This window comes from Orcinus orca, chromosome 14, assembly GCF_937001465.1.
Source record: "Orcinus orca chromosome 14, mOrcOrc1.1, whole genome shotgun sequence".
Lineage (NCBI taxonomy): Eukaryota > Metazoa > Chordata > Mammalia > Artiodactyla > Delphinidae > Orcinus > Orcinus orca.
The window spans coordinates 35,443,031-35,456,148 of record NC_064572.1 but is presented as its reverse complement, the minus strand read 5'-3'; the positions used below and the strand labels follow the sequence as shown (position 1 = coordinate 35,456,148).

General features: G+C 41.9%; 1 protein-coding gene across 3 annotated transcripts in view; it reads left to right on the top strand.

Moving 5' to 3' along the window:
- POLR3A (RNA polymerase III subunit A) overlaps positions 1-13,118 on the top strand; it is a 53,667-nt gene that overhangs the window by 16,612 nt on the left and 23,937 nt on the right. For all 3 annotated transcript variants that reach the window (XM_049697227.1, XM_049697226.1, XM_049697225.1), the window contains exons 12-18: positions 50-119; positions 519-646; positions 839-977; positions 2,544-2,708; positions 5,621-5,793; positions 11,509-11,620; positions 12,614-12,732. In XM_049697227.1, coding sequence (XP_049553184.1) covers positions 50-119; positions 519-646; positions 839-977; positions 2,544-2,708; positions 5,621-5,793; positions 11,509-11,620; positions 12,614-12,732 — 906 coding nt within the window. The remainder of the gene's footprint in view (positions 1-49; positions 120-518; positions 647-838; positions 978-2,543; positions 2,709-5,620; positions 5,794-11,508; positions 11,621-12,613; positions 12,733-13,118) is intronic.

The following is a 13,118-nucleotide window of genomic DNA, read 5'->3' as shown; positions in this document are numbered from 1 at the left end:
CATCATGCATCCAAGGATGGCTAACTTACTGGGTTCCTTTTTCCTTCAGACTAAAGCAAATCTTGTAACCCCAAGGAATGGAGAACCACTAATTGCTGCTATTCAGGATTTTCTGACAGGTGGGTTTGTGGAATTCACTTGAAAGGAGACTTTGGAACACGAGGATTCTCATTCACCGTGTTCATGTGTCCACTTGAAAAGCTGTTTCATTGCCTGTGTTTAATTCTGTTGTTTGTTTTCTAAGTGTGATTGTGAACCTACTTGAGATGTTTTGCATTGGTGGGTTATTTAGTGAACTCCTGCCATACGCAGGACATTTTTATTTTCTAAGTGCTGGGGCCATGGCGGCCAGTCAAACAAAGTCGCTTTCCCTGTGGAGGTTGGATTCTAGTTGGAGGAGAAAGCCAAGAAGCAGCTGTGTTCTACTGTTACCTCACTCTTTTAGTAATAGTCCACGTTTATTTTAAAATTGAAACCTTATGATTTTTCTCACAGTTTCATCGCTTTTCTTTCCTCAGGTGCCTATCTCCTCACTCTTAAGGACACTTTCTTTGACCGAGCCAAGGCTTGCCAGATCATTGCTTCAATACTGGTGGGCAAGGATGAGAAAATTAAAGTTCGCCTCCCACCCCCTACAATACTAAAGGTTTGTGCAGGAGCTGTGTGTGTGTGTGTGTGTGTGTGTGTGTGGCTGTATGGACACACCAGTGGCCTTAGTGTACACATGCTGCTGCTGCTCGGTTGGTGTGTGACCACTGTACCATCTTGCCTCATTTGCATGAAGGGTGGTTGAGACCAGGCTCAGCCCTCCGATGCTCTGGCTTCTTTCCTCCTTCAGCCCGTCACCCTGTGGACGGGGAAGCAGATCTTCAGCGTCATCCTCAGACCCAGCGATGACAATCCAGTGAGGGCCAACCTCCGAACCAAGGGCAAGCAGTACTGTGGCAAAGGAGAAGACCTCTGCGTCAATGATTCCTGTGAGTTAAAGCCATGGGGTGGGGCCGGGGGTCAAGAAAGCAAGTGGCCAACAGTTACCTTCGCTTAGCCTGCAAATCCCAAGTTTCTCTATAGCCTTAGGCAGGAACTTTGTTCTTCAGGGAAATGCAGGTGGTGTTTCTCTAAAAGGTAGAGATCGTGTAGACACATGACCAGCCCAAGGATTAGAATGTTCTTCTCGTGTTTTGTCTCAGTTGAGACTCTTTTCTACCAATTAATGCAAATTCCTTTCTCTTCCTTTTTTTGTTGTGTTTTTTTTGCCGTACAAAGGTCTCGTTATTTAAGGCATTTAATTTACTATTTTATATCCAAAAACATGTTCATTGCCTAAAAGTGTGACTAAAAAGTATAACTGAAGAGGCTAATTTTTTTAACCTGCCTCACCTGGTCAATGGATGTTTTGATAACATGAAGATCAGGTGTAACAGTGAGACGATTTATTTATTTACTTATTTATTTTTTAATATCTTTATTGGAGTATAATTGCTTTACAATGTGTTAGTTTCTACTGTACAACAAAGTGAATCAGCTGAATGTATACATATATCCCCATAGCTCCTCCCTCTTGAGCCTCCCTCCCGCCCTCCCTATCCCACCCCTCTAGGTGGTCACAAAGCACTGAGCTGATCTCCCTGTGCTGTGCAGCTGCTTCCCACTAGCTATCCATTTCACGTTTGGTAGTGTATATATGTTAATGCTACTCTCACAGTGAGAGGATTTAAATGCGAGCCATCTGAGTCCCCTAGACTGATTCAGCCCAAAGTGTGGTCCACACACCAATGCCGTTCAGGCAGCATTTACTTTCTGGGTCCCAGGCTGCTAACAGGCAGTTCCCCAGCAGGCTGCTTTGAGTAGCACTGATTTAGAATGGGTTTTGCTAGCAAGGCCTAGTGACGAGAAGTGGATCTGCAGAGCTCTGTGCTAAAGAACTGAACCGCAGAGTCTCTCTGAGGGTCAAGGGTTTTCTGCTGTCTCATGATGAAGAATAAATGTTATGAAGGGCACTGATTTTTTTTCCCCAGGTTTATAACCATTCTTTTGAAAATATACTCTCTGGTCTTTAACGTATTTTGGCTTCTTGTTTTAGATTATGTTTTGTTTGTTTCTAGATACAAATTTCATTTTGTTGTTTAGGCTTTTCATGATGGTGCCACTGTAAGTCTTCAGTGTCTTAGGTAAATACCAAAGTGCTTTATAAACAACACTTCGTTGTACATGATTGAGTTGATGCTCAAAACATCCCCATGACATCAAGATGGCAAGAGCTTGATACTGTCATCCACAGTTCACAGATAAGGACAATGAGTGTCAACTAGTACCTTTCAGAGTTAGGACTATAGGGTAACTAACTAGACCTTTCATGCTTTTCAGAAGTTCCCAGATTTCTCTTTTTTTCCCTCAAAAAAAATTTTCTTTAAGAGCCTATCTATTTGTTCTGCTTTAACTTTTAATGCTAGAACACATTTTCTCAACTGCCTCAAATTCCTTTTGGAATGAGGCAAAGTAATAATTGTCTGTGTAAGTCCGTGATCGTTGTTTCCTTGCAGACGTCACTATCCAGAACAGCGAGCTGATGACTGGCAGCATGGACAAAGGAACGCTGGGATCAGGATCCAAGAACAATATTTTTTACATTCTGCTGCGAGACTGGGGGCAGAACGAAGCTGCCGATGCGATGTCACGGCTCGCCAGGCTGGCCCCCGTCTACCTGTGTGAGTATCTCAGCATCCTCGTTTTATTGATAGGAGTTATTGGTGTTTCGGGGGTTTCTTTTACTGTTTCATCCCCCTGCCGCACACACATACACACACACAAAGGAAAGGATACTTGTTCCAGGCGAAACTATTTATGCTTTTCTTAATGAAATTAACTTGGTACTGACTAGTTTGGCTGCAGATTTGAATTTGCTTTTCAGTTCTCTTCTCAAAAGCTACAGTAGCTCCCTAACGCCCATCAGATGGGATTGTTACATAAAGGGCCCTTCATGGGCTGCTTCCAAGGTACCTGTGCAAGACTATCACCCTCTGGGTCTTCCACGGTTCAGCCCTACAGGGTTACTCAGTATTTCTCTACGATCCTTGCACTATTCTATTACCTTTGCTTGCTTATGCTTTGAACATACCACAGGCCAGGAGATTTTTTGCATGCCCAAAAACGTCTTTAGTCTACTCTTATACTTGACTCTTTGGCTGGGTGTAGAATTCTAGACTGAAGATTATTTTCCCTGAGAATTTTGAAGGGATTGCTCTACTCTGTTGTAGCTTTAAGGGTTGCTGTAAAGTGTATTTCTGTTCTTATTCCCCAATTTTTGTATTTGAATTGTCTTTTTTTTTAATTGAAGCAATAGTGGATTTACAACATTGTGCCAGTCTCTGCTGTACAGCACAGTGACTCAGTTCTACACATCTATTTTTTTAACGTTCTTTTTCATTATGATTTATCACAGGATATTAAATATAGTTCCCTGTGCTAGACACATTAGATCCTTGTTGTTTATCCTGAATTGTCTTTTTATTCTGGAAGCTTTGAGGCTCCTCTTTGTTTCTGGCATTCTGAAAGTTCACAATGACACAACCTTGTGATGGGTCTGTTGTCACTCATCGCGCTGAGCACTGTATAAGCTCTCTTAATCTGCAACTTGTGTCCTTCAGTTCTGGATATTTTCTTGTACTTTTTCTGATCATTTTCTCCCTTTTACTTTCTCTGTTCTTTCTTTTTTGAATTTCTGTTCATTGTCTACTAGAGTTCTTGGACTGATTCTCTCATTTTCCCTGTTGTCCATTTCTTTGTTTCTGCATTCAATTTTACTTTAACAACTTTATTGATTTTTAAAAGTTTTTTCACTATCATATATTTAATTTCCAACCCAACCATTGTTCTTATTTGCCAGTAGTTCTTTTTTTTTTTTTTGGCTGCATTGGGTCTTCATTGCTGCACATGGACTTTCTCTAGTTGTGGCAAGCAGGGGCTACTCTTCGATGCGGTGAACGGGCTTCTCATTGCAGTGGCTTCTCTTGTAGTGGAGCACGGGCTCTAGGCTCATGGGCTTCAGTAGTTGTGGCACGGGGGCTCAGTAGTTGTGGCTCACAGGCTCTAGAGCACAGGCTCAGTAGTTGTGGCGCACAGGCTTAGTTGCTCTGCAGCATGTGGGATCTTCCCGGACCAGGGCTTGAACCTTTGTCCCCTGCATTGGCAGGCGAATTCTTAACCACTGCGCCACCAGGGAAGTCCCTTGCTGGTAGTTCTTTTCTTTTTCTTTCCTTATTTTAATTTTTTTTTTAAGGCTTCCTATTCTTGATCCCCACATACACCTTCTCTATCACTCTGTCTCCCAGAGGCGTAAGGATCTGGGGCCTGTTTCTTGTAGGCAGACCTCAGAGACATTGCAGGTTCAGTTCCAGACCACCACGATAAAGCAAATACCACAATGAAGCAAATCACATGAACTGTTTGGTTTCCCAGTGGTTACAGAAGTTGTTTACACTATACTATAGTCTGTTAAGTGTGCAATAGTATTGTGTCTTAAAAAACAATGTACAGGGCTTCCCTGGTGGCACAGTGGTTGAGAGTCCGCCTGCCGATGCAGGGGACGCGGGTTCGTGCCCCGGTCCGGGAAGATCCCACATGCTGCGGAGCGGCTGGGCCCGTGAGCCATGGCTGCTGAGCCTGCGCATCCGGAGCCTGTGCTCCACAACGGGAGAGGCCACAACAGTGAGAGGCCCATGTACCGCAAAAAAAAAAAAAAAAAAAAATGTACATACCTTAATTACAAATACTTTATCGCTAAAAAATGCTAATCATTTGAGCCTTCAGTGAGTCATAGTAGTCACAGTACAGATCACCATAAAAAATATAATAATAATGAAAAAGTTTGAAATATTATGAGCATTACCGAAATTTGACACAGAGACACAAAGTAAGCAGATGCTGTTGGAAAAATTGTGCTTTTAGACTTGTTCAACACAAGGTTGCCACAAACCTTCAATTTTTTAAAAACCACAATATCTGTGAAGCACAATAAAACAAGGTATGCCTGTACAAACTTTCCACTGGGTTTCCCTGTTTCCAGCACCTATATTACCTCCCACAGAACCTGAGGATTTTGTTTCTGAGACTTTCCAGACGCGTGGCCCTCCTTTCTGCAGCCACTTTTACGCATCCCCTTCCCCACCCTACTAAGCCAGTAACCTCTCATAGGCAGATATAAGGGTTAGGATTACTGTATAGTTCCATCAAAGGTGGAGCTTACATTTGTTTCTTAGTCTCTGTATTTCGGAATAATAATTTCTGAAAGAGAGAATCGGGGCAGAAAGGTCTCTGCGATGCTGAGAACCAGCAATCAGGTGGCCCACTTTCCATAGCTGGCTTTCTCAGGCACTCTTTACTATTTAGTGGCTGTCTGCTTTATAGTGTAGTTAGTTGGGACATCACTGTAGGTTGTGAGGTCTCAGAGGAGTTAGTGAGTCTTAGTCATTGTTGTGTAACTCCCTAGAGACTGATACAGGAACATTTTGTTTAATTGGGTTGTAACAAGTTCTCTGAAGGTATAAACTTGTTTCTGTGCAGCAGGTTGACTAACATCCGTGGCTCTCTCTTCCTGCTCTCCCGGGCAACTATTCTGCAGCTAACCGTGGATTCTCAATTGGGATTGGTGATGTCACACCTGGCCAAGGCCTGCTGAAGGCCAAGTATGAGTTGCTGAATGCTGGCTACAAAAAATGTGATGAGTACATTGAAGCCCTGAACACAGGCAAGCTGCAGCAGCAGCCTGGCTGCACTGCTGAGGAGACCCTGGAGGTGAGTCTGGCTCTTCTGGTCAGTTTAACCACTTCATCACTGGGTGGCGCTGTAGGCCCTGAGGAGAAGGAGCAGAGGTGAGTGGGAAGGAAAGGCAGTGGCTTTAGCCCATCTCCGTGCTGTGCAGCTTGTGTGTGTTCTAAAGCATCTCTTCCAGCTTTCATGTTCTAGGTTGTGAAAACACGGGCGCCTGTTCATTTGGCCACATGGTGCTGCTCTTGCTCCAGCATCACGCTTGGGCCCCTTCTGTACCTGATACTTCAGTGCTTCTGCCCTTCCTGTTTCCAGCATCCTGTGGCTAGAGACTGACACCACAGTTCTTTGAATGGATGGTCTTTGAAAGAGACGTGGATAATTCCTGTCTGAGAGTCACATACCAGTATGCTGCCCTCTCACATTTGGAGCTAGGTTAGCTGAGAACTGGACCAGCACGTGTCACAGTCACAGTTGCCTGAGAGTCCTGCATATTCTCTGAAGCAGCCTGGCTCAGCAGTCTGCCTGCACCAGGGTTTTGCCTGGCTCTCTTCTGCCTCCCCAGTAGCCTGGGGCTCAGAGCTTTAACTCACCTAAGCAGAGAAGAAAGGTTTTGTGAACAGTAAGAAATTTTCTGATGAAATGAACTTTTTAAAGCAGACAGAAAGCAGCGTTGTGTGAGGTGTTCACAGTTAACTCATTCTTTTTGTTTTTTTTTTAATTTTTATTAGAGTATAGTTGATTTACAATGTTGTGTCAGTTTCAGGTGTACAGCAAAGTGAATCGGTTATATATATATATATATATGTATATATCTCCACTCTTCTTTAGATTATTCTCCCATGTAGGCCACTACAGAGTATTGAGTAGTTCCCTGTGCTATATAGTAGATCCTTATTAGTTATCTATTTTATACATACATTTAGCTCATTCTTTTTTTTCTTTTAAATTCGTTTTATTAGTTATCTGTTTTATACAAATTAGTGTATACATGTCAACCCCAGTCTCCCAATTCATCCCACCTCCACCGCTCCACACACTGCTTTCCCCCCTTGGTGTCCATACGTTTGTTCTCTGCATCTGTGTCTCTATTTCTGTCTTGCAAACTGGTTCATCTGTACATCTTTCTAGATTCCACATATATGTGTTAACATACGATATTTTTCTCTTTCTGACTTACTTCACACTGTATTACAGTCTCTAGGTCCATCCATGTCTCTACAAATGACCCAATTTCGTTCCTTTTAATGGCTGAGTAATATTCCATTGTATATATGTACCACATTTTTTTTAAAGTCTTTATTAGAGTATAATTGCTTTACAATAGTGTGTTAGTTTCTGCTTTATAACAAAGTGAATCAGCTATACGTATACATATATCCCCATATCCCCTCCCTCTTTCATCTCTCTCCCACCCTCCCTTTCCCACCCCTCTAGGTGGTCACAAAGCACCAAGCTGATCTCCCTGTGCTATGCGGCTGCTTCCCACTAGCTATCGGTTTTACATTTGGTAGTGTATATATATACATGCCACTCTCTCACTTTGTCCCAGCTTACCCTTCCCCCTCCCCGTGTCCTCAAGTCCATTCTCTAGTAGGTCTGCGTCTTTATTCCCGTCCTGTCCCTAGGTTCTTCATGACCACTTTTTTTTTTTTAGATTCCATATATATGTGTTAGCATACAATATTTGTTTTTCTCTTTCTGACTTACTTCACTCTGTATGACAGTCTCTAGGTCCAGCCACGTCTCTACAAATGACCAAATTTCTTTCCTTTTTATGGCTGAGTAATATTCCATTGTATATATGTACCATATCTTCTTTATCCATTCATCTGTCAGTGGACATTTAGGTTGCTTCCATGACCTGGCTAAGTAGTGCTACAGTGAACATTGGGGTGCATGTGTCTTTTTGAATTATGGTTTTCTCAGGGTATATGCCCAGTACTGGGATTGCTGGGTCATATGGTAATTCTATTTTTAGTTTTTTGAGGAACCTCCATACTGTTCTCCATAGTGGCTGTATCAATTTACAATCCCATCAGCAGTGCAAGAGGGTTCCCTTTTCTCTACACCCTCTCCAGCATTTGTTGTTTGTAGATTTTTTGATGATGGCCATTCTGACCAGTGTGAGGTGTTACCTCATTGTAGTTTTGATTTGCATTTCTCTAATAGTGATGGTGAGCAGCTTTTCATGTGCCTCTTGGCCATCTGTATGTCTTCTTTGGAGAAATGTCTATTTAGGTCTTCTGCCCATTTTTTGATTGGGTTGTTTGTTTTTTTAATATTGAGCTGCATGAGCTGCTTATATATTTTGGAGATTAATCCTTTGTCAGCTGCTTTGTTTGCAAATATTTTCTCCCATTCTGAGGGTTGTCTTTTAGTCTTGTTTATGGTTTCCTTCACTGTACAGAAGCTTTTAAGTTTCATTAGGTCCCATTTGTTTGTTTTTGTTTTTATTTCCATTACTCTAGGGGGTGGGTCAAAAAAGATCTTGCTGTGATTTATGTCATAGAGTGTTCTTCCTACGTGTTCCTCTAAGAGTTTTATAGTGTCCGCTCTTACATTTAGGTGTTTAATCCATTCTGAGTTTATTTTTGTGTATGGTGTTAGGGAGTGTTCCTTTTTTTAAAAAAATTTATTTATTTAATTTATTTATTTTTGGCTGCATTGGGTCCTTGTTGCTGTGTGCACACTTTCTTGAGTTGCATCGAGCAGGGGCTACTCTTCGTTGTGGTGCATGGGCTTCTCATTGCAGTGGCTTCTCTTGTTGTGGAGCACGGTCTCTAGGCACACGGGCTTCAGTAGTTGCGGCAAAGTAGTTGTGGCTTGCGGGCTCTAGAGCACAAGCTCGGTAGTTGTGGCGCACGGGCTTAGTTGCTCTGCGGCATGTGGGATCTTCCCAGACCATATATTAACCCTGTGTCCCCTGCATTGGCAGGCAGATTCTTAACCACTGCGCCACCAGAGAAGTCCTAGGGAGTGTTCTAATTTCATTCTTTTACATGTAGCTGTCCAGTTTTCCCAGCAACACTTATTGAAGAGACTGTCTTTTCTCCATTGTATATCCTTGCCTCCTTTGTCATAGATTAGTTGACTATAGGTGCGTGGGTTTATCTCTAGGCTTTCTATCCTGTTCCATTGATCTGTATTTCTGTTTTTGTGCCAGTACCATATTGTCTTGATTACTGTAACTTTGTAGTATAGTCTGAAGTCAGAGAGTCAGATTCCTCCAGCTCTGTTTTTTTCCCTCAAGACTGCTTTGGCTATTCGGGGTCTTTTGTGTCTCCATACAAATTTTAAGATTTTTTGTTCTAGTTCTGTAAAAAATGTCATTGGTAATTTGATAGGGATTGCATTGACTCTGTGGATTGCTTTGGGTAGTACAGTCATTTTCACAATATTGATTCTTCCAATCCAAGAACATGGTATATCTTTCCATCTTTTTGTGTCATCTTTGATTTCTTTCATCAGTGTCTTATAGTTTTCTGAGTACAGGTCTTTTACCTCCTTAGGTAGGTTTATTCCTAGGTATTTTATTCTTTTTGTTGCAATGGTGAATGTGATTGTTTCCTTAATTTCTGTTTTTGATCATTTGTTGTTAGTGTATAGGAATGCAAGGGATTTCTGTGCATTAATTTTGTATCCTACAACTTTACCAAATTCGTTGATTAGCTCTAGCCGTTTTCCCGTGGCATCTTTAGGATTCTGTATGTATAGTATCATGTCATCTGCAAACAGTGACAGTTTTATTTCTTCTTTTCCAATTTGTATTCCTTTTATTTCTTTTTCTACTCTGATTGCCGTGGCTAGGACTTCCAAAACTATGTTGAAAAATAGTGGCGAGAGTGGACATCCTTCTCTTGTTCCTGATCTTAGAGGAAATGCTTTCAGTTTTTCGCCATTGAGAATGATGTCTGCTGTGGGTTTGTCACACATGGCCTTTATTATGTTAAGGTAGGTTCCCTCTATGCCCTGGAGAGTTTTTATCATAAATGGGTGTTGAATTTTGTCAAAAGCTTTTTCTGCATCTATTGATATGATCATATGGTTTTTATCCTTCAATTTGTTAATATGGTGTATCACATTGATTGATTTGCGTATATTGAAGAATCCTTGCATCCCTGGGGTAAATCCCACCTGATCGTGGTGTATGATCCTTTTAATATGTTGTTGGATACTGTTTGCTAGTATTTTGTTGAGGATTTTTGCATCTGTATTCATCAGTGATATTGGTCATTAATTTTCTTTTTTTGTAGTATCTTTGTCTGGTTTTGGTATCAGGGTGATGGTGGCCTCATAGAATGAGTTTGGGAGTGTTCCTTCCTCTGCAATTCTTTGGAAGAGTTTGAGAAGGATGGGTGTTAGCTCTTCTCTAAATGTTTGATGGAATTCACCTGTGAAGCCGTCTGGTCCTGGACTTTTGCTTGTTGGAAGATTTTTAATCACAGTTTCAATTTCATTACTTGTGATTGGTCTGTTCATATTTTTGATTTCTTCCTGGTTCAGTCTTGGAAGGTTATACCTTTCTAAGAATTTGTCCGTTTCTTCCAGGTTGTCCATTTTATGGGCATAGAGTTGCTTGTAGTAGTCTCTTAGGATGTTTTGTATTTCTGCGGTGTCTGTTGTAACTTCTCCTTTTTCATTTCTAATTTTATTGATTTGAGTCCTCTCCCTCTTTTTCTTGATGAGTCTGGCTAAAGGTTTATCAATTTTGTTTATCTTCTCAAAGAACCAGCTTTTAGTTTTACTGATCTTTGCTATTGTTTTCTTTGTTTCTATTTCATTTATTTCTGCTCTGATCTTTATGATTCTTTTCCTTCTGCTAACTTTGGGTTTTGTTTGTTCTTCTTTCTCTGTTTCCTTTAGGTGTAAGGTTAGATTGTTTTTTTGAGATTCTTGTTTCTTGAGGTAGGATTGTATTGCTATAATACAATTCTGGGGTTTTATCTTGTTCCTTCATTTGGTACATAGTCCTCTGCCTTTTCATTTTGTCTGTCTTTCTGTGAAAGTCGTTTTTATTCCACAGGCCGCAGGATTGTAGTTCTTGCTTCTGCTGTCTGCCCTCTGGCGGATGGCATTTAGCTCATTCTTAATCTCACTAACTCTTAAAGAAAAACAGAGAGAGAAATGGGTGTTTCTCACGTAGAAAATTACTTGAGGCCTCAGCTGTACTCATTTTTAATGGAAGCATGACTCCTAACTGCTTCAGCATTGTAAGTTGTGAGTTGAGAGATGACAATCTGGGTGAGCTCATGGACTAGAATATTCCTATAGAGTCACCCCACAACATACTTAACTGGTGGTAATTCAGGTGTGTTCTTAGCAGAGAGACAAATTTTACAAATAGCACAAGCAATTCTGTTTTACTACATATTACATAATTTGTTATAAAGTATAAGATACTATACTTGTTTAGTCACAGTATACACATGCATGAGTATGTACAGTAACTTATATATGGATACATTGCCGTATAGGGTACTGTACCCAAAGCCAAGCAAGCACATTGTACTTTATTGGCCGTTTAAAGAATTTCCTAAGGATTTTTTCCTTACATACCGATTATGGCAGCCTGTGGAAGATGTCAGTCTATAGAGACAGGGCATCTTGGTCTTCTAAGGCTCTGAAACCTTTTATCTGCTGGAAATCTGACATCTTGCTGAAATTCTTCACATTTCCTTAAACGTCTCATTGAACTTCGGTAATCACAGAGCCACCACGCATCTCCCTTTCTCCTGCCAGGCTTTGATCCTGAAGGAGCTGTCTGTGATCCGCGACCACGCGGGCAGCGCCTGCCTCCGGGAGCTGGATAAGAGCAACAGCCCCCTCACCATGGCTCTGTGCGGCTCTAAAGGTGAGTGCCCCCCTCCGGCCGCTGCTGTCACTGCGCTGCATGTGGGCTGGCTGGTTGTGTTCTAGGAAATGCGAGTCAGAACTTCAGGCCTGGCAATTCCCTGGCGGTTCAGTGGTTAGGACTCTAGGCTTTCACTGCCAGGGCCCGGGTTCAATCCCTGGTCAGGGAACTAAGATCCCACAAGCTGCGCTTCAAAAAAAACAAACTTCAGGCCTTTTGTTTATAAAGGCCTGAAGTTTTTTAAATAATACATAGAGAAAGAGACTTAATTATTTGCATTTTTAGAAGTCCAAGTCCTTTGGAGAAACATTGGTCATGTGTGTGGGTTTCTGAGTTTGAGGGTGCTTTGAGTAAACTTGACGTTATTTTTTAAAGAAAAGAAAGAAAACCTGCGGATTTTTAAAATAATATGTTTGATGATAATTAAAAACACTTAAATGTCATAGTTAGCCATAACCTGAAAGCATTAGGTTTCATGATACTGCACTCAAATTCAGAACCTCCTGCTTTTCCTGTTTCTGTAAATTTTTGACAGAATAAAGTCCAGTCTCTTTCACCTTGCTGCCTTTCACCCCATATTCTCCTACTCCCTGCTCCTGGTACATACCCCACACTCCTATCCTGTGTCTTTGCTTCCCATTCTCCCACCCACTTTGGAATTCCTCCCCCACGTCTTCTATGTCTACGTCATAATGTCCTCCAGATGTCCAGCTGGTTGCCGCTGCCTTCTGGGAGACTCCCCTGAAAGTCTTTCCTCCAGCCCCAAAGTGCTCATTCGCCCCTGAGCAGCTCTAGCCCTGCTCGGCTTTTCTTGTGTTACTGATAGCTCTACCCTGTGTTGCTCTAGTTCTGACTTTTACTGTCCCTAGACTATGAACTTGTTGAGGATAGGGGGCTGTGCCACGTATTCCTGTTTTATCCCACAGATCTGCTTGCGCTTCATTTAATGTCATTTTGGTAAATGAATGTTACGTTCCTGACCTGCTTCCCCAGGTTCCTTCATTAACATATCACAGATGATTGCCTGTGTGGGACAGCAAGCCATCAGTGGCTCTCGAGTGCCAGATGGCTTTGAAAACAGGTCCTTGCCTCACTTTGAAAAACACTCAAAGGTAAGCAGTAGCGGATGAGGCAGAACTTTGAAGGACAACCTTCAGCAGTGCAGAAGAGAGTCACAGAAGCTCTGGGGCTGCCAACCAAGGGGCTCCTGGAGCTGGTGTATAAGGGTTGTGGCCGCTCGGGGTTATTCCCTCTGCAACCCAAACTTGAGTCCTGTAGAAGGAGCCTTGTTAAACTCAGAGCTGTATAACTTGAGTTTGGACCAAGAGGGTGGATTTCAGATTCCCATCCAACTTACCTTAAGTGTTCAAAATGTGTAGTTATCATACATGTGCATTCAATCTGTATGCTCACTTGGGGGGCACTTACATAAAAGTATAAGGATTTTTAAACAGTGAACACCTAAAACGACCAGGAAATTCCAGGTTTTCCTCTCTGG